This window comes from Diadema setosum, chromosome 16, assembly GCF_964275005.1.
Source record: "Diadema setosum chromosome 16, eeDiaSeto1, whole genome shotgun sequence".
Lineage (NCBI taxonomy): Eukaryota > Metazoa > Echinodermata > Echinoidea > Diadematoida > Diadematidae > Diadema > Diadema setosum.
This window is the reverse complement of record NC_092700.1, coordinates 20,462,674-20,487,875: the sequence shown is the minus strand read 5'-3', so window position 1 is coordinate 20,487,875 and position 25,202 is coordinate 20,462,674. Positions and strand designations below refer to the sequence as shown.

The following is a 25,202-nucleotide window of genomic DNA, read 5'->3' as shown; positions in this document are numbered from 1 at the left end:
GATGAAGACAGTAAATATCGCTTCATGAACCACAAGGGAAAAAGGTGCATCGACGGTATCCAAATAGCTAGCCTTTTTAAATTGCCTCCATCTCCCCTCCCCACGACAGGAATTCGGTGCATGAATGGTGTACAGAACTTTCCTGTGTGAGTCACCTCATTCCATACTGAATCATTGAACTTATCATAGAAAGGAATTGAAGCTTCTCTAGATTTCTAGGTTACCATCAATGCTCTCCTACTTTGCAATTTATATATTATGTTGAGCTTTGGAGTTATTTTGCCTGTGGAGATTTGGTCTCGGGGAAACCATATCTTCATATAAAGATGCTGTGGTGGGTTCCTCTTTGTCCATGTTCGTATACTGATTTTCGACTATTTCATTGGCACATGCTTCAAGAACGAGATTTTCGTCTAACTCGCGCTCTTCTCTTGGCTTCCTGGAGTATACTGTTACAGAATATAGAGAATTGCTCAGGCCTATCGCAAGAGGGTTATGCTTATCATTTCTCTCGATACTAGCGTAGTCGTGTCCATGTAGCGATTCCCTGATGGGTGCGGATTGGTCGGAAGTTGAAAGAATATCTTCTTTAACTGACCGTTCAGAGACCTCACATCTACCAGCGTTATCTGCAGGTCTGAACCGAGCGGACATATCTCTGTTGATCTCTGGTCCAAAGGATTGAACACAGTTAATGTAACACGTCTTTTCATGTTCGCAACTAACAGGTCTGTGTGGACTTACGTTTGACATTAGATAGCCGTTTCATCAATGTCGTTTTCTGTTGCAGAGAAGTCCGAATATTCAACTAATTTGGCATCTTCCTTTTTCTTTACATTTCTTGACATGTCCATGTATAGCTCTTTCTTGACATTAGATGTGATGTTTTGATACTGCGCAATATCTTCACTATCTCGGTGTAGTATGACGTCACGGAGAGGTCGCCAAATTGTGTCCGGTAGATCGCTGACCACTTGCCCTTCAAGAGTGTGATCCTATCAAGGACAATAAAAAGTAGAGGGTAGCATGTTAATGCATGGTGTTCTTTCGCTGACATTGACTTTTACGTTTATTTCTAGAGATGCGCAATGTGTTTAAAAAAAAAAATGTATTCATCATGGTAACTGATTTGAGATTTGTCGTCCAGAATAACCGAATATATGGCATCACGAGGCTTCTGTCTACATAACTACATGTAATAGATATCAGTGCCATGCAGTGTATCGGAGAAATTTAGAAGCACGTGATATTGGAATGACAATTTACCTGAAATCCAAGCACGAAAACACACAAATTTCAGGTAGCTTTTTAACAAAGGTGTGATTGATTCAAAGTAGAGTTTCTAAAATGCATACGTTACTCTTTTGACCATCAGAGTTAACTTTGCTTATAGAACAATAGTTAACATAAAACTTGCTGCGAGAGAAATTCGTTATTTCAAAAAAGCCATGTATATTCCTTGGTATAGAACCAGGGAGTTAAATACTACAGGGAGTTCCGTTCGAAATTAATGACCTGCATATTCAACAATATAATCCAAGGTGACTACCTCTGCAGAGTTCTGGTAGATGTGATGCACGTCCTCCTGATTAGCTGTGGCGTCACCAGTGTTGTTGCCCCGATGTTCCGGCAAAGGGTGATGCATCGCATCGGTATTGATAGAGGGCAATGAGTGGGTACTGATTTATTTGAATTTTCTGGGCGTCTACGTTTTCTGTTGAGTAAAAACAAACAAACAAACCGACAAAAAAGGCAAAACAAAAACCATACGAGATGAATCAGATGGAGAATGTACGTCTTTGTAATAACATTTAAACACAGATTCGTGTGGAAACAACTTTGGTTAATGAGCACCATTTTTTTTCCCGCAGATTTCTGGAACAAAATTTCCATACTTCGAATGTAGTAAACATGAAATACGTTTACTTTAAATATTAAAAGCAGCCGATCGCCATCATTTATGGTACGTAAACTCCGAACGACCGAAGTTTGTGCATGCAATTGCGCAATGCCAGACTCGGTGCTATATCCATAAACGTGTGGGACAATGCTGCCACTGAGACACGTGTGTGTGTGTGCGTGTGTGTGTACGCATCATGCACAAACATTGTCACCGCGAGCTGCGGTGATTGGAGGAGAGAGACCAGAAGACGCGTGGCTCTTTTGGCCTCTCTTCATGCGCATGCGCACTGAGAGTGTGCGTCCATTCGGAAGCTCTCGTGGCTCGCTCGGACAGCCATTTTGGGTTAGAAAATTTGTAGCATAGAGCTCATGTAGGTTAGCGTGTTGTTCGCTGACCCATTGAGCAAGCGCTATTCTCATTCGGGGTCACTACATTTGATACAGAATGGGGGAGGCAGCGTGTTGCGTTCGTCTCCGTGCCGCACAAACCACTCGCCACGATTGGAGATTGTTTGAATTCCATTGCCAGTCCTTTCATCAAATAACTACTGTGCTTCAGGCAGCGCTTGGCACAGTACAAGATATTTCTCAAATAGTATGAGCGCCTTTCTCTTTTTATGTCAATAATTATTTGTAATACATGATGTATTGCATTGTAAATAAGCGTTACATACATGATGTATCTAATGTATATATATATATATATATATATATATATATATATATATACATTATATATACTTTTATTTATCCGTTTATTCATATGGGGTAAACACACAAGATAATGAAGAGAAAATGTGCTCTCACTTACTTTTTCCAGTGATGGTTGCACCAAACCATAGATAGAATGACAAGTACTAAGGTAGCGAAACATGCAGAGGGTCGAATAGTCAGTGCAGTATATTGTGTCTCCAGGTCTCCAAAAGCTAAAAAATAAAATTCATCAAATTGACCCTTCGTTATCAAATAATGATTGAATGCTAAGCAACATGCTATGAACTTCTGAGCATTCATTCTTTTCTCTCTTTTTTTTTTGGGGGGGGGGGGCGGGGGGTTCAAACTTCTTTTGATCCGTTCTATACCAATGAGGCAAACATGCACAAATTTCACACACAGACGAGGGACAAGGCACTGAGACAGTATGACATGCAAGTGATTAATTGTGTCCCTTTCATGTCGATGTGAAGAAACCGACTTTAATCAAATAGAGAAACAAGTCATCTGAAATGTCTGATCAACATTCAGGCATTGAATTTCCCTGATTTTTATTACTGATGAGTGCATCACAGATTACAAAAGTGCATAAATCGACTAATGTTATAAACATACTGAAGCCTCCCCCCCCCCCCACGTTAAGACTGATTTCAATATTAACAGAAAATGTCACTCAAATCGAAAAGGTCTAGTATTACTCTGTTGTTGATTGGAACTTATGTACTTACAGCAGATACAACATGGATACTACACGAATGCTAATTCATAAATGTTTGAATACTAGTTCACATAACATACAAAATATGCACAATGTAATACTTGGACTTGAAGTACCTTCTGTTATCTGTGATGGGGTTGTGCTGATGTTGACATCGTGACCCTCGTTACCTGTGACAAAACTCACACAAATACGCAAACCTGTACCAATATGACCAACGACGCTCGTGAAACAAGTTGCACAAAAATGTCTCTGACACAATACTGAAATTCAACACATTGTCATGCACACCGTTCTCATACTTGGAGTAAAAGGATGCTTCAGTCGGGTAGTTTCAACGTGGATAGAAGATTCAATAGGAGACCACACCAACTGGTGTTACTGTGGTGTAAATGTGTTCACACCTTTTTTTTTTCAAAAATCAAGTACTTTGTCGGAAAATTTTAGATCGTCATTTTTAAGTTCAAAATCGACAAGAAGAACAATAACTAGGAAAGTATCTTTTAAAAAAATTATATTTTGGAAAGACATCCGGAGGTGTTAATCTAACACCAAAAATGAGCACCGTAAATGTAATACAATCTCGGTGTTTTATATGTAACACCAGACTTTTTGCAGTGTTATTTGCGCTGTAAATAAGCGTTTCGTCATATCTCTGTAAATTCAGCACCAAGGGAATCGGTATTGGGTGCGGGGAATATAAGTAGCAATGACTTTGCGGTGATCTGGTGATCTGTCTCAAGAATTTAACTAAAATATTCAAAAGCTTCTAGAAAGCCTCTTGCTATGATTTGCAGGTGGAAAAAAAAGAGATCTACTTCTTCAAAATAGTTCTAAAATGTGAGTAAGGGTAAAATAACCAACATAACAATGTTAATCTGTGAATTAACACAAGCAGTGTTAAAACATGAAAAACAGTATCAACATTTGTTACGTGCATATTCGTTTAATCATTACGCATGAGAATATTACAGTTACCTTGAATGTATGAAAACCATTGAGCCCTCTTAGGCGTGGCTGGAGTTGATATAATTTGAGCCGAATGATCTTAAGCGCTGGGAAGCCGAGCTCTCTGCAGACTAAATCAGCATCTCTGACATTAAAGTCATCAAAGCAGACGTGTCTGTCTGACTCCAGGACCACTAAGCCATCCAGGGGAGAGGGTCCATCATCCAGCTTTACCGGTGGTATGTCTTGAAATTATAAATTATATTACTTGCCATCTTTTTAAATTTAATTTCTTTCTTTTTTTCACTTCAAAGACCTACTACAATACATGTCACTGGGAGCAAAACATGTCATAGTAATCAATCTACACTTCGGATTACCGCATCTTTATACAAAAGTACATTCAATTATTTATGAGCAAATAGATGACACATGGCTATGTGTAAATTAATGACCGAACCTAAACTTATAAGCCATCGCGAATACGAGCAGACTTATAAGTATACAAATTGGTTCCTACAGTACTGATAGCTCATCGAATATATACAATAGAGAACAATTATTATTCTTGAGTTATATTATTCACGAGGATAAAGGTGTTAAGTTTCTTCCTGATATTGTTGATATGAAAAAAAAATACGTTTAATTCATTTAAGACCTACTTAAGCTCGGGATTGTGAAAAAAAAAAAGGAATACAGAAATGTATCAATCTACTAGATGGAGAAACTAGGATGGAGAAACAGTTTTATTATTAGCATGTTTACGTGGAGGAAATGGTTTCACTGGCGTACCTACCCTTTAAATAGTAAAAATGAATAAACAAATAGATAATTAAATGTAATTTTTGTATTTGGGATAGGAAGGCGAAGAATGATGTTATCGGGGAAATCATTCCCGAATTTACGAATTTGCACTTGACTGCAGTTCTGTTATAATTAAATGCAAAGAACAGCTTCGTCAAGTTGGGTAATCATGGAATTCGTCCTTTGTTGAAAACGTGTCTGCAAATGCACCAGGAAGATCATCGTAGACAATTGGTACATAGATATACCAAAGCCTGTCATGGAGTAAATGATTTGATTTGATCTCTGTTTGAAAAGATAACTTGCCTCATTAATATTTTGATAAATATTCTAATAGCACGCTTGGGGGGGGGGTTACTTGTTCGCGAAGTACACTATTTCTAGATAGATAATTATGATAGATTTTCAATCGTACAGTCTGGGATTCGCCAGAGCAGTGCCACAATCCATGATTTACGTTTCCTTTCTTTTATTTATGTATGTTTCGGTGGGGTTCGGGGGGGGGGAGATAACATAGCCTGGCAATCGAGGATGAATATCAAACATTCGGCGTCCTCTTGGACCTCTCAAAGGCCTTTGACATAATCATTTATGATGATACTGTAGTACAAATTATCTAATTTTGGCTTTAAAGAGAAAATCTGGAGTGTTTCAAGAGTTACTTCTCATGCAGACAGCAATTTATTCTTGTTCATAACGCTGAATCCTGCTATAAACAGTTGACTTGTGGTGTTCGTCAGGGATATATTGTCGATTTTCACAATCCTTCCATTCTCTTTATGATGGTTACCATCAGTATGAGGCCCCGTCCATTCAAGCTTACTTGCTTGCGATGGCGGTCTCCTGCATTCAATTATCTCTGTTATTTACTGAAAAAATACTGTATAATTATTTTATTTTATGTTTTTATGCATGTATACTACGTAATGCAATCACTTATGTGCATCTATTTGTGTATACTGATATATATCTACTTCACTGCACTTGCTATTCTTTGTCTTTGTGCTTTTACAATTTGTATTCAATTTGTATATGATTGAATGCGGAAATTAATCAAATCAAAATATGCTTTGCTTCCTACGGAAATGTATACATATATTTTTATATGAAAGAAATCCACACATTTTTATGTCATTCTGATGTCATTCTGGTCATTTCATTCTTTCTTTTCAGATTATTTCAAATTCGAAAATTCCACTCTTAAGAAGCTGACTATGCAATAGCTGACGTTTTATTTCGACAAAATCTCTTGCTATCATTATTTCGAAAGAAACTAGATAATCACTGTTTATTTTCCGATTCTGTAAGATGCCCTTACACTTTAAATACGATGCCAATAGATGGATAAAGTTTACTTCTCAGACTTTTGAGAGGCATTACCTAGGTTAGTGTACATATGAAGAGTTTGTTCGCATAAACCGATAAGTCCATATTTGCCAAATGGAGATATTTGCGATTTAAGGTCAAGAAAAATAAAGAGAATAATAAGAAAATGTTTGCTTCTTTTGACCATAACTTCAAAAATGTACCGTGTATTATTTTAGTGACCAATATATCATTTAAAAGGTATTATTCTGTACTTTATGACAGAGACCGTACTTCAAAATCTTCAAAAATGGACTTATCGGTTTTTGCGAACAAACTCTTCATATAATCATCTTAACTTAAACAGAACATAGCCTGTACATATAATCCGACGTGACCATACCCTTTTGTGGAATATACAAAAAAAAAAAAAATATTGAATTTTATTGAATCTTAATAAGGAGTCAAGAAAACCTGTCAAAGGCTATGGTAGTATGACAATAATTGCAAAAGTCGCAAGCATTGTACTTTTTGGCAAAGAGAAAGTGTTTGCTAAATCTTCACATTACGTGTCACGACTAATAGAATAAAATGAAACAAAATGACTTAAACAAGCCTTCTTCTACGAGTCGCTGTATAGTCTTTAGTCTTCACATGCATTGAAATCTGTTTATGGAAAGATAATTAACATAATTTAAAAAAAAAATCGCACGTTCTTAACACTAATATGTATTAAAATACGAGGCAATTAATACTTACCGTCGTAACACTTCACGTTCATTTTGAAATTTGCCGCTTTAGACCTATATATGTTTACGTAAGTGCAGTTTTGTCTGATGTGCCAATGATAAAACGGGGTACAGCAAATTATGATTCAGGACCGGAGCCTTAAAGGTAGGGAATCCCATTTGCATGCCTTAAATGAAGAGTTGTGTAAACACAGTGGTATGTTGAAGAGAGTATCATTTTAGAAACTCCCATGAAGTACTGAAAGTGGAAGGTAACATTCAGTACATTTTTATTGACCGTTAGATTTTGAATTGAATTCTTTTCGGGGCTCACCGTAAATTCCAGTACATTACTAGGCTACCTTTGCAGACCCATGCACTGCATGTGTGTCCATCATGTATATTTTGTGAATAAAGTTCATCAAAACTTACAAACATTTCTATATACATTCTTGCCACACACTCTATATGTTATTACATCAGCTCTTATACTTTTAGATTTGTGTTTATAGATAAAAAAAATACAGAAGACTGCAACAAAAAGGCTTAAGTGTGGCTGACACACAGAACTACTGAGTAGTTGAGTTTTGTGCATTATTCAAATTGTAGGTAACTGTTTACTTCCAAATTTCTAAGCAGTGGCCTAAACAAGTCCCCTGAGGTTCATATTTAATGTTTTGCTGCATTTTGGGAGTTCTGTAAAAGGTATCCCCTACCTTTAAATGTTTAGGTAGATATCAAATCCTGTATATCAAATTCCATCCCTACATCGTTGATAGATTGGATTTCAATGAGAAATCGCCGTCCTAAAGGTGCCTGTATAAACCCAACAACTGTTAGCGATGCATGCTTCATCACACCATATGTCGAGGTCCAGTGGCCTTCCCGAGCAGTTGAGAGTGTAATCTGAAGACACAATTAACGAGTGAAAAGGGAGAATTGGTTAAACAGGAGAATGAATAGATTCATTTATTTGCGCATTCATAATCGTTTGTGTTTTGCATTTCACAGTCATTATGTAAGAAATAAACAATTTCTATCAATTGCATTTCCTGCTGTATTTTCTGTTTTGAATTTCAAGGCAGGAAAAGTGCACAAGCACTTCAAACAAATCATCATTGTAACTCGGTTAATTAGAAAGTTGAAGTGCAAGATAAAGCAGTGTCTTAATTACCACAAAAAAGATAAGCAGTATCGTGGGAAGAAAAGCCTTCACGTGACTTCTGTTTTTCCTTCGAAATGCATGTTTTTTTTCTGAGCTGATATTTTCATTTCATTCCATATTATTCTATTTATTTCCATATTCAAATGATACACAGTAATTAGCCTTTAACGAAAACAAAAATAAATACGAAAATCAAAGATACGTTACTACACGTCGTGTTACTTTCCATAGTTGAGGAAGTGAGCAACGGCTGGCAGAGCTGGAGCAAGAAACAGGCAATCAACAGAACCACTGGAGGCATTCTTGATGTCTGTTTAATGAAAATAAATCCCTTGTTCGGTGTAGAATTAGAGTTAATCCAACTTGATGAGAAATATCCCCTCTAAAATCAATGCACAAGGTTTTACCTCCAGGTGTAACATGTGTAAAGAATATGAAAGTATAAGACCTGTCTTAAATGTGGTGGTTGAGTGTAATTCAAAGTGAGTTCCTCAAACATACTGTGGAAAAGTTTAACAGTAGTCAATGCTGATGATGTTATTGTCAACATAATTGGAGATAAAACGTCCGTGCTTGCGCGCGCATCTACTCTGCAATATCCAATATTAGCTGTCTGTAGGTGTGTGAAAGGAAGATTCGGTCCAAAATTGATATTGAAATGTCTTTCTACGTCCCTGCAGCTGAGGAAAGCGGCAAGGAACTATTTATTATAAAACACTTGCCCCTGAAAGGGGTGGTACAGTTTCGGTTGAGATAGGGCTTCAGGTTTCCAACGTCTTATGATGATAATTTTTTAATGTCGGAGAAACCTTTTTATGAAATATTAGGCAGCATATAATTCTAGAGAAATTCAGAGTTTATTTGATGAAACTTTGTTTTGAAATGGCTGAGATATCCAAAACAACGCAATTCCAAGCAAAATTGGGACCCATCTTTTATTTGGATCGCTTTGCTTTACTTTGTTTTTGGATATCTTAGCCATTTCAAAACCGATTTTCACCAAGTCAACTTTGAATTCCTCCTAGGATAATTTGTATGCTCTTTAACAAAAGTTCAACAGTTAAAAGCTGAATCCTCACCTATACCATTACTATATCACCCCTTTAACGGCAGTATAAAAAAATGTAAGGATGAAAACAAAATCAGTACCTGTTTGGTATTGCAAGCTGACAAAGCATGTTGTGGTCCAAGGAATGATTAAACTACCTCGTTCTCCTAGGTAAAACTCAGCAATTTGTATCTGTAAATGAAAATATTAGCTAGATGAATTCCTGACTTTGTTGTTTGTTGTTTGTTGTTGTTTTTTTATTGCAAATGACTGAAAATTGCACTTCACCGATCTGAACCGACTATCTAGTATTTATTTAATATTATTGATTCCGTGTGTTTTTCTGTCAATATGTGTCTGTGTGTCAGCATCTATGTCTCTCACTTGAGATTTGTAAAGGATCTATTTTCACCTACTGTCAGTGTTATGGATTGCAGAAATAATTATTTCCACTGCTGTTACACTTCCTTGCATGTGTAGCATTGCTCTCATTGTACAAAACGTAGGCTTAGCAATCAATCCTCATCAGGATGTCCTGTGATACCTTTTGATACCATATAAATATCTAAAACAAAACTGATGACGTTGCTTGTATCTGTTCTTGAGGCTAGACAATTTTCAAACACATTATCAAGTAGGTCTATAATATCTCTAAGGTACTTCTCCTGTATGTAATAGTTTCAATCCATTCAATTGCAATCTTGCGTGTGATTATCATTGTTTGATTACAATTAAATCGTACATGTTTTGTCTCACGGCAATCTTCATGACAAACAGATATTGCCCCTTCGTTGAATTAGTTTCAGTTATGAGAATGAAATCTAAATTGGTGTGATTGATTAAACCCTGAAGAGGTTTTAAGGAGGTGGGGAGAGCTTATTCCCGGTCATTTAATTAACAGGCTTTGGTACAGCAATACAATTGCTTTTATGAGATTCCAGCCTATTGATGAAGATTGCGCAACATATGCAAATGTGATTTTATGCATTACTACATAATGACTCGTTCCAAGAGCACTCATGAAGTACGCAAACGATGCAAACCTAACTAATTATTTGACAGATTGTCATAGTATTAGTAAGAGCGCATTTGCTCTCTTGAGAGATAGTCATTAGTGACTAAAGAAGATAGCACTTTCCTCTTATGGAAATTATCACTCTACATCATTTTAATACAGTTCTTGGACATTGGTGCACGTATTTGTGCATTCGCACGAAATTCGTGTGTACAAGTCAGCATGAGTGTGAGACCATCACCTCTTCATCACGTGTTTCCTAGGAGTAATTTAAGTGACCAAAGAACTTGCCATCGTTTCATTGCATTGTGCCACGTCCAAGTTATCGCTTGTATGTTCGTAATGAATTTATTTTGCAGAAAAAAAAAGAGCATAAGTGAATATAGGTTATAGGCCTGGAAATCTGAAAATTGAATAGTATAAAAGTAGGTCGGATGCAAAGTTTGATCCTGTTAGGTAGGTCCAGTAGTGAAGATAGCTTCCGTCGAAAATAACATTGCCTAATCTGAAACGCATGCACAATAGTTTTTGACGTGAAGCCGCAAATGTGATGCTTTCAGGATTTTCCTCTACAAGCAAACATAAACATTTATACCCGATTCATTGCTAAGAAAACTCTGAAATGTTGTCCGGACATCGCCATTCAAAGATCCAAGATATCCTGGTTCCATGCTGAAACAGAATACAACGTAATTATGATGGTTATAGTAAATAGGCGCCTTCATTTCGATTTCACCAGCACTGGTCAGACTCGTTCCTGTTCAACATAGTTCTTGATAGATTGATTTGTCAGATTATTGCCAGGACATGTCCTGTCGATGATTCTTGATTTTTTTTTTTCTTTGCCAATCTTTGAGCAAATTTCACGCCCATATTTTGCAGAAGTCTTTGGAAGTGGATAAAAAAGCGCATATATAAACACGCGCTCACACACACAGAACCCCACACGCATATACACGCATATAAATGTACATGAATATATATATATGTGTATATATATATATATATATATATATATATATATATTATATATATATATATATATATATATTATATATATATATATATATATACATACATACATACATACAGACTTATATACATATATATGAAGAGTTTGTTTGCAAAAACCGATAAGTCCATTTTTGAAGATTTTGAAGTACGGTCTCTGTCATAAAGTACAAAATAATACCTTTTAAATGATATATTGTTCACTACATTATAAAGGTATATTTTTGAAGTTATGGTCAAAAGAAGCAAAAATTTTCTTATAATTCTCTTCATTTTTCTTGACCTTTAATCGCGAATATCTCCATTTGGCAAATATGGACTTATCGGTTTTTGCAAACAAACTCTTCATATAATAGTTGGTCACTTTCTTATAGTCTTCACTATTTTTATGATTGATACTTTATCAGCATATTATGAAGAGACAGAAGATGATCTTGATCTTCAAATAGTTTAGCGTGCCTTGTCATGTTTAACGACTATTTCCAAATATTGTTCTTAATTACAGCATTTATTGTTATAAATGACTTACACTTCAGTTGAATATTAGAAAATACATACAACCATTTCAGGTTAACATTAGTGAGGCTGTAACTGTTTCTGCTACCGATGACATCAATAATAATGTTGCCACATTTACCTCTAATCACAACGTTTAATAGTTTCCGCATTAAATTTACTCGATGTGTCGATACTTTGTAAGTTTCTTTGAGTGATCATATCTTTTCAAATCAAATAATGTCGATAAAAACAATTTTCCTAGGTTATTCATTGTTACACAGTGCATAAATACATCGTATTGACAAAACGTCAAACTAGTTACTATAACATATTGAGTATGACCTCATCACCTGCTAATGATTAAAATATATCATTAAACCATCTTACATTCCGGGCAATGGAACTATTCCCCTGAAATTACGAAAGGAAGAAATATATTTTTTCATTGACAGATAATGCATTACGTGTGTTTCATTACCGTGTTTGTTTGTTTTTTTCATTTCTATCTGAGAAGATGGCTGGATAGCCCATATTCATGAAAGCAAATATCATCTTGGACTTCAAACAGTTTGAGTGTTTTGCCATGTTTGGCTGTTATTTTGAACTATCGTTGTTAACTCTAGGATTGCATGATTAAGTGACACCTTAGTTGAATAATTAGAATTCACATACAATCATTTTACGTTAACACCTTTGAAGCTGACATTTTTTTCTGCTTCAATGATAGCAATTATTGCCACATTTGTCTTGAATTTGCTCATTGTGTCGATACCTTGAAGTCTCATTTGAGTATGTACAGAAAATTGCGATTAAAAGTTTATTCATTATGTTATAAACATTTATAGGTATTGTCAATAATTCCACGACGACACGGTCAGTATCTATCAAATCGTGTTGCTGTTGTTTTCCCCGCAATATTGTCAATTCGAAAACTTCACGAATTTCGCGAATGTCTGTGTTTGTTTGTTTTTTTTTTAGATTCGAAACGCAATCATTGTATTCTCTTTTTTCCTAATTTGGGGACTGTGTTTACCGCTTTTGTTGGTCAACGTTATCATTTAAGTTTCGTGCCAGAACAATTTTCAACCTTTGTTTCCTCAATACCATGTTTTCGGTATAGAGGCGACATACATGTACTTTTGATAAAATTCCACGGCATGAACTTACGAGTATGTTGGATGCTAATGTATTCAGTGGAATATTCTTATAATTAACTGGCACAATAAGCAATATTACCATCTATTTCTTGCTATTCCTTCCACTTGCCATGAGTGACTACAAAAAAAAAAAAAAAATCACCGTAAATTTAAGCTCGGGCTGACTGCGTCTGTGAGTCTACTCATCACTGAAAACACGCTGATACCTACACAAACATGACAAATAACAGGGATTAATTTTGAACCATCACTAAAAAGAAAATTAAATTAATTGAGACGTAAGTGCTTACATTACTTTCATGTGTAATGCATGATAAGACATGTAATACATCTACGGTCATATATGATTTTGTTAGAAATTCCAACTACCATAACGAACAGCGATTAAAGGCTTTTAGAAGAAACGTTACATGACGCTTTAATACCAGTTACGTCCATAAACGGTGTCTGACGTTCGGAATAGTTATGAATGGAAATTTGCTTCAAAAAAAAAAAAAGAAAAAAAACCATACATTTTCTACGTTATTATGATCATCACATGTCTGTGAAATTCATGTACATTCCCTCACTTAATGCTAGATTTGTGTCTACAGTGCACGAGTCACGGGTTTTGGCTACATTTGCATATAACTCTTCGCACATCACCGGGTCATCTGAGAGAGATGGTCCTTTTGTTTCATTAGCGTCAATATTGCATTCTTTTTTAGTTTTGTCCACCTTTGCATACAACTCTTGGCAAATTGCAGGTTTCGGTGACAAAGCTGCCCCCCTTGTTTTATTCACCCTTGCATACAGTTCGTCGCTCATGGGGGTCTCGGCATCATGGCGTTTAGTAAAGTTATCAAATTGTCTCAAATTAGGCAGAAGCCTGTTGATGGAATTCTTTTCAGGATTCAGCGAGCTATATTCAGTCGAGTCGAAAACATCAGGGTGATATGGTCTGTCGATGGTTTCAATGTCCTTAGGTACTCCAGGATCTAGCTGAAAGTAATAAACATCTTCAGAAGGCGCGGCTGTTCGGGGATCTGTACTGGAAAAGGAATTACTCTCCCTTCTGTTACAGCAAAAATCAGTCTGTGTCGGACAGATAGCTGGGTGAGATGGATGGTGAACTTGTTCTCTGTCGTCGTGGAAGGCACGATTGATGCGTTCGTAGATATTGTCTTTTGAGATATTTTTAGATTTGGCAAAATCGCCAGATTTGTAAGACTCTGCAGATTCGTTTTCCAGCTCCCTTTTCGCATTAGACACAGAGGCAATTCTGGGATCTTGCGATTTACTAAAGACACTGTCAGATCTATTGGTGAAGTTCAGTACATTGTAACATGTGTCATCAAACAGGCATGCTCCACCATGGGATCTAGAGGCACTTTCCTTTACCCAATTATTTCTATCAATATCAACATCTTGGTAGGTACAGTCCTCATAGTCGTTTTCCGTTTGATCTAGTGATATTCCTTCCATGCCTTTGCAGTTATGAATATTTGGGATATCCACGGAGGTCAATGACGTGGTGACGGTGGTATCCACGTAAGTCTGTGACGAAAACGCATCAGGGGAGATATGCTCTCCACCTGAGGGTTGGGAAGCCCCCTTGGCTCCCTCCGTAGCATCCTGGTAGATATGACGCGGGTCCTCTTCGTGAGCCGTGACGTCTGTGAATGTTATGCCAGGGTGGTTTAGGAAGGGGCGACCCTCTACTTCAGCGTCACTTCCGGTAGTGTTCAATTCAACGTGATCGGCCGAGCTCAGATGTTGGTTGAAAGCGTCTACGGGCTGCATTTGCAATCGCTGGTTCCAAGCTTGTGAGGGTCTACGTTTGTTACTGAAACAATAAGAAAAAAAAAGACAGAGTTGATAATAGCTCTCATGTACTTAAAATGTTCCCAAGCTTTGGGCAAATATAGCACTGTTCATTTATGACGCTTTATTTTTTTAATCAAGTTTATCATGCCTAAAATTTCAGGATACAATTCAGCGGTAAAATACTGTTTTACTATAAGGAATTCAAAATTGCATTTTTAAATGTAACAATACAAGTAACACAAGAAATTATATTTTGTTGTGTGAATACATTTTAAGTTTGTAAATGTGTATTACATTTAATGAGGAAAATATATAAATAGTCATATGTGGATTCCAGCAGGAGCTTAATCCTTCGCTGCGATTCGCTTCATATACAGACATTAAAAAAAAAAAAAATTCATTTACGCAATATTTCACCTTTTCTTGTGATGCTTGTACCAAGCCACGGAGAAGGTGACAAGCAATATGAGAACGAGGAACAGAAAAGTTCCCAGGATGTAGAGGCCTACCGTGATATTTTTGTGAAGATGACCAGACTCTAAAATCATGAAAATATCAGCGAAAATATGATGCAAGAAATTGAATTTCCATGATATGAAAGAGCTTTGACAAAAAATGGAACCAACAGTATACACAAACTATTTTTTAATGCCTTCCCCAGTTATGACCATGGCAGCTGTATTAAGATGAGAAAGCCTATCCCTGTTAGAGTCAATTTTGAAATTAGAACTATTGTTTTTAATGCGTCAGGACAATTTTTTTAATAAAAAAGGCCAAATCAAATGATCCAATAACTTATGTATACAGTGTTATAATTTCTAGTTATCGGTTATTCATTCTCTGTCACATAATCTATCAAACTAGAACGCAAAAAGTTATGTGAATTATGACATTGTTATTCCACAACTATAGAAGAATTCCAATCTCATTATGGGACCCCTGATTTCTTCATTTCATCTCTTTGAGGTTACTGAATATCAACTGTAGCTTGAACAGGTACGTAGGGTGCACGTAATTAACCCTCGCTTTAACAGGTTAAAGTAAAGTAAGTGGTGGAAACATTATGGTCGTAACAAAGAAATCAAATCTGCGTCAAGATCAAAATGATTTAAAGATCATTGACTTTACAAAGAAAAGATAAGAAAGGGGAAATAAGAAATGGACAGGATTCGTTGATTATAAAGTAAAAACACGAAGCTCACCGGAAGAAGTCATTATAAAGGTCTTTTGAAATGTCGTCAGTTCTTCAGTGGGCTGCCATTCGCCTATTCATAAAAAGGAGACGGCGAGTATTAAAGTTGATTTTACAGTACACATATACATACACGCAATTAGAGTGGTTCAACCATTTCTGGTCCCTTCTTACTAGTGCAGAATTCTCCATACCCATTTATTTACACCTAGAGTAACGAATGCTCCAATTTTTATAAATTCTTGATAGATGTCGTGTTAGCAGAATCAACACTTGCCGATAGACATATTGAATCATAATGTTTCATGCTGATGACGAGAATTTAAATTGCATCTGAAAGTAGGACTTTAAGAAGATAATTCACAGATATCGTCAGATAGTCAAATTCACACAAAATGTACATTTCTTCTTTAGAAAAGTAAAGGGGGTTTCACATTAGGGATTGCGTAGGGTTACGTATAGTGTTGCGAAGTGTTGCGTAGTGACTACGCAATACTCCGCCACTATACGCTGTGAAAACGCAACTCTAGGTATGCCGAGGGACGCAAAATAGGTACGCGCGATGTACGCGAAAAATTAACCATGTTTATTTAATTTTTTTTTTGGCGTACCCTCCGCTTTGAGCTCTGATACGCATGTTTTGCTCAAGTGTACGCAACACTACGCAACTGTGCGCCATCTGTACCATGGGCGTAAATCCGGGGGGGGGGGGGGGATGTAGCCTTTATACAAGGCGACTCGCTCTGCGTGCCCCCATATAGCGCGTTTACCCCACAAACCTGTTGGCCGGCGAGCGGAGCGAGCCGCCTTTATCCACTCGTTCAGGGATGTGTACCTTTGTCGTTGTTTTTGCTTTATATTCTTTGACAAATTTGCGTACAAATTTGACGCAGAAAATACACACGGCACCAAGGCAAGCCTCGATCGTAATTATGATTGGTTAACTATTCTTATTCTACTTAATATTAACGAGGCTTGCCTTGGTGCCGTGTGTATTTTCTGCGTCAAATTTGTACGCAAATTTGTCAAAGAATATAAATCAACAACAACGACAAAAGTACACATCCCTGAACGAGTGAATAAAGGCGGCTCGCTCCGCTCGCCGGCCAACAGGTTTGTGGGGTAAACGCGCTATACGGGGGCACGCAGAGCGAGTCGCCTTGTTTAAAGGCTAGGGGGGATGGAGGATATATCCCCCCTGAAATGGAGGAGGGGGGATGGCCTGTACAATCACGCCCCCCCCCCTGAAATTTGAGGGAAAAAATGGAGGAAACAGAAATGTGCTTTTATTAATTTTGACATATTTTTATTGCATGACGTTCGTACGCCCGCCTTCAGAGAGGTAACAGAGCTGAACAGTGTTCCATCTTGTAGGATAATGTATACATAATTTTCTCAAGCGCTCGCTCGTTTCGCTCGCTCGCGAAGAAAGTAATATCGACATAAGGTATGGTCCAGACGTTGACAACGTCAAATAGTATAGGCTTACATGTAAACATGCTATGACGCGAGCAACTCGGGACCATCTGCAAGTTATTTACGAAAACAAACAAACAATAACAAAAACCATACCGCCATAATTGAACCCCCCTCCATTTTCCTGAGTCATACCTGAAACGATGATGACTCTGATACATCTATGGGCATACCCAGGGATGATCAGGGGCGTCGAATCTATCCCGGGGAGGGGGGGGGGGGGCAAAGAGGCATTTTCCCCACCCCTGCGGAAGTGTTGGGGCAGAAAAATCATTTGTCCCCCAAGCAATTCCCGAGATGAGGACAAATCTCGAACTTTCTTTGTGGGAAATTGTCAAAATACCGCCAGAACTATGCACCAGATCGTTGAATTGCAATCATAAGCATGCAAAAGCTCCTGGATCCCTTTCGATAGACTTTGAACACTTTTGAGATTGACGTATTTCCTAGTATCTTATCAAAGAGCGTGCAGCAGACCTTTCACTTACAAAGGGGGGGGGGGATGGTACCCCATAAAAGTATTAGGGACAAACATATCATATTGCTCCTCCCGATATGTGGAAATGTTCTTAACTTTTTGATAGAAAACTGTCTTAATATTTCATCCAAAGATGGCTGAATTTCAATTCTGCAAAATAATACAAAATCTCCCTCGTGTAAGAGGGGGCTAGGCCTACCCCATGCCTCCTATACTCTCCCCGTTCAGTCCTTTCTACTTAATACACTTTAGATTAACATATTCTAAAATGTTTCATCTAAAGTGTGCACCAGGTCTGTTACTTCAGTTTAAAAAATGCAGAAGTTCCGTGGGTGGAGATATCTAGATACCTTCAATTAACGGAGGGTCCCCCCCCCCCCAAAAAAAAAAAAAAAATCAAAAAATCAAAAAATCCTGATGTTGCTGCCAGTAAATGCCAGCAGTTGCGCCCGTTGCGCCCCCCCCCCACTCCTAAATTTCCAAAGCCAAAAAAAAAAAAAAAGCTACAAACGGCAGTTTTTGGACAGTAAACTGTCAAAATGCATTTAATCGTTATGCCTGATTCTCCTGATGTTGCTGCCAGTAACTGACAGCAGTTTCCCCCGTTGCGCCCCCTTAATTTCAAAGACGAAAAAATATAGCTACAAACGGCAGTTTTTGTACTGTAAAATGTCAAAATTTTCAAGCTCGCTCGCTACGCTCGCTCGCTACGCTCGCTCGCATTTGATCGCAATGCCATTCTCCCGATGTTGCTGCCTGTAATTGCCCACAGTTGCACCCAGTGCGTCCCCTTGATGTCCAAAGCGAAAATGTATAGCTAGCCTATCAAACGGTAGTTTTGGGACTTTAAAATGTCAAAATTTTCAAGCTCGTTGGCTTCGCTCGCTCGCATGTAATCGTTATGCTATTCTCCTGATGTTGCTGCCAGTAACTGGCAGCAGTTACGCTCGTTGCGCCCCCCTTAATTTCCAAAGCAAAACAATATAGCTACAAACTGCAGTTTTGGGACTGTGAAATGTCAGAATTTCAAGCTCGCTCGCTCCGCTCGCTCGCATTTAATCGTTATGACATTCTCCTGATGTTGCTGCCAGTACTTGTCAGCAGTTGCGCCCGGTGCGCCCCCTCCCCTCCTTCTTAATATCCAAAGCGAAAAAATACGGTTACAAACGGCAGTATTTGGACTGTAAAATGTCAAATTTTTCAAGCTCGCTCGCTTCGCTCGCTCGTATGGCAAGCCTTTTTTTTTACATTTAATGTTAATTTCTGATATCACAAATTCCATTTTGTGATATAAAAAAATCAAATTTTTGATATCAAGAATTCAATTTGTGATATCAAGAATTAAATTTGTGATATCACAAATTCCCGTAAGTGTAGCACATGAACTTAATTTGTGATATCAAGAAATCGAATTTGTGATATCAAAAAATCCATTCTTGGTATCAAAAATTCAATTTGTGATATCAGAAATTCGAATTTGAGATATCTAAAATTCAATTTGAGATATCACTAAATGAATTTGTGATATCAGAAATTCGAATTCTTGATATCAAAAATAGTTTTCACGTGAAAAACCAATGGTAATTCTTGATATCACAAAATGATTTTTTGATATCACAAATTCGAATTTGTGATATCACGAAATAAATTTGTGATATCACTAATTTGAATTTGTGATATCAAGAATTCTTATTTGTGATATCACAAATGCGAATTTCTGATATCACAAATTCCATTTTGTGATATCACGAATTGAATTATTGATATCACAAAATCGAATATGTGATATCACTAATTCACAGGGAATTCGAGCGTTAGTTTTGCGCTGAAATTCAACTGTGAATTTGAGCGTTTGTTGAGCGCAGAAATACACGGGGAATTCGAGCGTTAGTTCAGTGCAGTAAATCCCTGTGAATTCGAGCGTTAGTTGAGCGCAGAAATACAAAGTGAATTCGAGCGTTAGTTTTGCGCTGAAATTCAACTGTGAATTCGAGCGTTAGTTGAGCGCAAAAATACACAGGAATTTCGAGCGTTAGTTCAGTGCAGTAAATCCCTGTGAATTCGAGCGTTAGTTGAGCGCAGAAATACAAAGTGAATTCGAGCGTTAGTTTTGCGCTGAAATTCAACTGTGAATTCGAGCGTTAATTGAGCGCAGAAATACACAGGGATTTCGAGCGTTAGTTCAGTGCAGTAAATCCCTGTGAATTCGAGCGTTAGTTCAGCGCAGAAATACAAAGTGAATTCGAGCGTTAGTTTTGCGCTGAAATTCAACTGTGAATTCGAGCGTTAGTTGAGCGCAGAAATACACAGGGATTTCGAGCGTTAGCTCAGTGCAGAAAATCGCTGTGAATTCGAGCATTAGTTTAGCGCAGAAATACAAAGTGAATTCGAGCGTTAGTTTTGCGCTGAAATTCACCTGTGAATTCGAACGTTAGTTGAGCGCTGAAATACACAGGGAGTTCGAGCGTCAGTTCAGTGCAGAAAATCGCTGTGAATTCGAGCATTAGTTAAGCACAGAAATACAAAGGGAATTCGAGTGTTAATTTTATGCTGGAATTCAACTGTGAATTCGAGCGGTCTTCTTTTTTTTTTTTTAGCGCAGAAATACACAGAGAATTGGAACATTACTTTTGAGCTGATATTCACATGGAATGTATACTACTACTAACGTTTTTTAGAACAATGTTCAAAATACAAATAACTATAATGAGAGATTTACACATCCATCATTCCCTAAATGATCATCAAGGTATATTCGATGAATAAAAATATTGATACAAATCAATTGTTTGCAACATGTTATCATAAATTCAATGATACTATGTTCACTTTCAGGGCCTACATTAAATTCATCGTTTCGTCCTCAAATTGTCATCTATGACTACATTATTGTTAAATATAATTCATTTTTCATGTGGTAATCCCCTTTACAGTAACACTCTTCCACCACATCGATGATAATTATGTGTGGTTGTATGTGTATGTGTGTTATAAAAGCATACCATGTGTTTGTATTGCGGAGGACCGATCAAGGGCAATCACCCCTCTGGTCTGTGTTTGTCAGCAGCAGAGAATAAGATAGAGAGACTGTGAGTCATGCAGAGTGCGAGAGGGAGTCGTAAACTTGCCAAATGTCCACCACTGGTGTCGGCTGGTGGTCACATGAAGCAACGTGTTTCTCATAAAGACGTTTTCTCACTCCTCAAAATCAGTCCTCCAGAACAAAGGGGTGTATCCATTTAGACCAATAGTGTTGGGTGTACAGTTTGCATGCCCCAATATGTTCATGATTTTGTAAAATAATTCAAAGTGTAATTTATTATAGGCAAGTTTGGGGAGAACAAAACTGGAATGCACAAGCCCAAAAGTCTTCAGACCAGAGCAAGAAGAGTGAAGATAGGGCCTATCCAGATCTTATGAGGAGTTTATGCAGCAGTATGCATGGCAAACAAACAGAATTTGTAGTAAGAAAAAAGCAGAGGTACGAAGGACGTCAATTTTGTTAATCTGCGCAATGAGAAATTTCTCTTATTAACTCGGAGGAGTAACAGGGGGAGGTCGGGAGAGAGTATCTTTCACGTGACAGAGTAAAGAGAAACTCAAACAAAAGTTGTAAGTCAACCAGTCTCTACCAAATCAGTGGCGAGAAATGGAGAAAAGTAAGAATATAATCTTTGTGACTTTGAAGTAATTGACAACATATCAATAATGACATTTTAGATATGTTGCTAAACGATTTATTTTTATCGATTCTTTTAAAACCAATTCCTAATCACTTTAAATGAAGACGAGTTGCCAAAACTCTTCATTTAGTTTTTTTTTTTTTGAACTATCGTTATATACTATATAAAGATAACACCTGAAACAGGAATATCTGCGCTAAACTAATGCTCGAATTCACAGTGTATTTCTGCGCTCAACTAACGCTCGAATTCACAGTTGAATTTCAACGCAAAACTAATGCTCGAATTCCCTGTGTATTTCTGCGCTCAACTAACGCTCGAATTCACAGTTGAATTTCAGCGCAAAACTCATGCTCGAATTCCCTGTGTATTTCTGCGCTCAACTAACGCTCGAATTCACAGTTGAATTTCAGCGCAAAACTGATGCTCGAATTCCCTGTGTATTTCTGCGCACAACTAACGCTCGAATTCACAGTCGAATTTCAGCGCAAAACTGATGCTCGAATTCCCTGTGTATTTCTGCGCTCAACTAACGCTCGAATTCACAGTCGAATTTCAGCGCAAAACTGATGCTCGAATTCCCTGTGTATTTCTGCGCTCAACTAACGCTCGAATTCACAGTTGAATTTCAGCGCAAAACTCATGCTCGAATTCCCTGTGTATTTCTGCGCACAACTAACGCTCGAATTCACAGCTGAATTTCAGCGCAAAACTGATGCTGGAATTCCGTGTGTATTTCTGCGCTCAACTAACATTCGAATTCACAGTTGAATTTCAGCGCAAAACTGATTCTCGAATTCCCTGTGTATTTCTGCGCTCAACTAACGCTCGAATTCACAGTTGAATTTCAGCGCAAAACTGATGCTCGAATTCCCTGTGTATTTCTGCGCTCAACTAACGCTCGAATTCACAGTTGAATTTCAGCGCAAAACTGATGCTCGAATTCCCTGTGTATTTCTGCGCACAACTAACGCTCGAATTCACAGTTGAATTTCAGCGCAAAACTAATGCTCGAATTCCCTGTGTATTTCTGCGCTCAACTAACGCTCGAATTCACAGTTGAATTTCAGCGCAAAACTAATGCTCGAATTCCCTGTGTATTTCTGCGCTCAACTAACGCTCGAATTCACAGCTGAATTTCAGCGCAAAACTAATGCTCGAAATCAAATGATTTCTTTGCGAAAGATATGTGCTGAAATTCCATGTAACTTAATGATATCACAAATTGGAATTAGTGATATCACAAAAATGTATTTCTTGATATCAAGAATGTGAATTCGTGATATCTCCAATTGAATTCGTGATATCACGAATTGAATTTGTGATATCACTTATTCGATTTCGTGATATCAATAATTGGTTTTGCGTGATAAACCAATGGGTATTTGTGATATCAAAAATTGAATTTGTGATATCAGAAGTTCGAATTTTTGATACCACGAAAGGGAATACGTGATATCAGAAAATCTTTTTAAAAAGTAATATGGCTTGCCATACGCTCGCATTTAATCGTTATGCCAATCTCCCGATGTCGTGCCGGTAATTGCCAGCAGTTGAGCCCGGTGCGCAACCCCCTTAATTTTGAAAGCGAAAAAAAAAATCATATCTACAAAGGGCAGTTTTTGTACTTTAAAAATGTCAAAATTTTCAACGCTCGCTCGCATTTAATTCTTATGCAATTCCCCTGATGTTGCTCCAAGTAATTTGTTGTTTCACACCGTCATTCTGAAAAACTTACAATGTTGCTCAATGACTGCGCTGTGGAAAGTATGACATCTCGTTATGTATTGTAGTCCCCATTAGGTTTGCAGACTGACAGCGCACGCACACACGCGCACACACACATACACTCTCAAGCACGCATAAGCATACACACCCTCAAAATTACTTTTCCACGAGGTGCCCCCCCCCAATGTCTTAACCAACGGTACGCCACTGTGTATGTGTGGGTGTGTGTGTGTGTGTGTGTGTCAGTGTGTGTGTGTGTTGAGGGGGGGGGGGGGGAAGCACCAAGCTTCTCCACCCCATCCCTCCCAAGGCTGCGCCGGTCCAGTTATGGGCTTGTAATCGTGGTGACGGTGACTATCGCCGATCATCCCCCCCCCCCTCCCCCCACGTTAACTCCTCAGTACGGATCTACGCCGTTGATCTGTACGCAACAATACGCCAACAAGCCCCATACACAGCAGAGCACTTTTGGTACTCGCGTATGACACGGCGCGGCGTACTGTTGCGTACAGTTACGTATATATTTGCGGAGACTTTCGTAGATCTGGCATACATTTGCGTGGTGTTGCTTACAGTTGCGTAGCCTACCATTATTGGTGCAGATTTGGCATTCAAATGCCTGACCTATGTTGGAAAACTGTTTGATATATAGTGACCTCGTCTACAGCCACTATGTCTATTTTCCAATTGGTCTACTGGCATATCGTCTATTACCGATTCGTCTAATACCCATTTGGTCTACAACTCGTTTTGTCCAGTACCCATATTGTCTAATAGTCACTTTGCCCACTACCCGTACTGTCTAATGCCCAACTCGTCTAAGGAGCATTTCGTCTACAAAACAATTGATCTAGTAGCCAAATCGTCTACACTCGCAATGTCTATTTGCCATGTCGTCTCATATCTATTTTGTCTACTACTAGTTAGTCTACTCCCACCTCGTCTACAAGTCATTTAGTCTACATTCACTTTGTCTAGTTATCATATCGTCCAACCCTTAGTTTGTCCATACCCAATATGGTCTATACCCATCTGGTCTACTCCCAACTCGTCTACTCCCAATTGGTCTACTCCCAACTGGTCTACTCCCAACTGGTCTACTACCAACTGGTCTACTCCCAACTGGTCTACTCCAAATTGGTCTACTCCAAATTGGTCTACTCCCAATTGGTCTACTCCCAATTGGTCTACTCCCAACTTGTCTACTCCCAATTGGTCTATACCCGTCTACACCCAATTGGTGTACTCCCAACTGATATAGTTTTACTCTCAACAATTTACCCAAACTGATCATTTCCATCTGGTCATGCTAATAATGAATATACCACTTTGTCTAGTGTCCAGTCCGTCTCACTGTCATGAACTATTCATATTAAACCCTGCCCTTGATTAGCACAAAAATCAATATTAGACTATTCTAGTTGTTAATTATTCCGCACATGCTGAATATAAAGACATACTATATCATAGTGAGACATGACTATCCAGTCTACATTCTGGCCGTAAAATAACTAAATAATGATAAACTAGCTCAGTTACAATCCTCCATCACAAACGAATTGTCAGTCATACGAAACAGAATTACATTTCGACCGACCACCCCAGTCCAACCGTGGAGTGTTGAAGTTTGGACATATAAATGCTGCATGATTGCTTCTGATATAAATTACACATCCACCACAAAAATAACACAGTAAGTTTTTCACACTGTGACATTATCTTTTTTTCCTAAAAAATTGTCATAATTAGTACATAAAGATTTAAACCAAATGGGGCACCAAGAGTGTTCGACCTATTTCACTGGGAAAAAAGAAACTGGATGAAGT

The 25,202-nt window shown here is 37.9% G+C and overlaps 1 protein-coding gene and 1 pseudogene across 1 annotated transcript in view; both read right to left on the bottom strand.

Moving 5' to 3' along the window:
- Nucleotides 1-249: 249 nt before the first annotated feature.
- The window catches only part of LOC140239679 (uncharacterized), an 80,635-nt pseudogene continuing 55,682 nt past the window's right edge, over nt 250-25,202 (bottom strand).
- LOC140240163 (uncharacterized) overlaps nt 13,548-25,202 on the bottom strand; it is a 28,982-nt gene continuing 17,327 nt past the window's right edge. Inside the window, exons 6-8 of the mRNA XM_072319966.1 lie at nt 16,022-16,084; nt 15,237-15,357; nt 13,548-14,838 (exon numbers count right to left, since the gene is read on the bottom strand). Coding sequence (XP_072176067.1) covers nt 13,548-14,838; nt 15,237-15,357; nt 16,022-16,084 — 1,475 coding nt within the window. The remainder of the gene's footprint in view (nt 14,839-15,236; nt 15,358-16,021; nt 16,085-25,202) is intronic.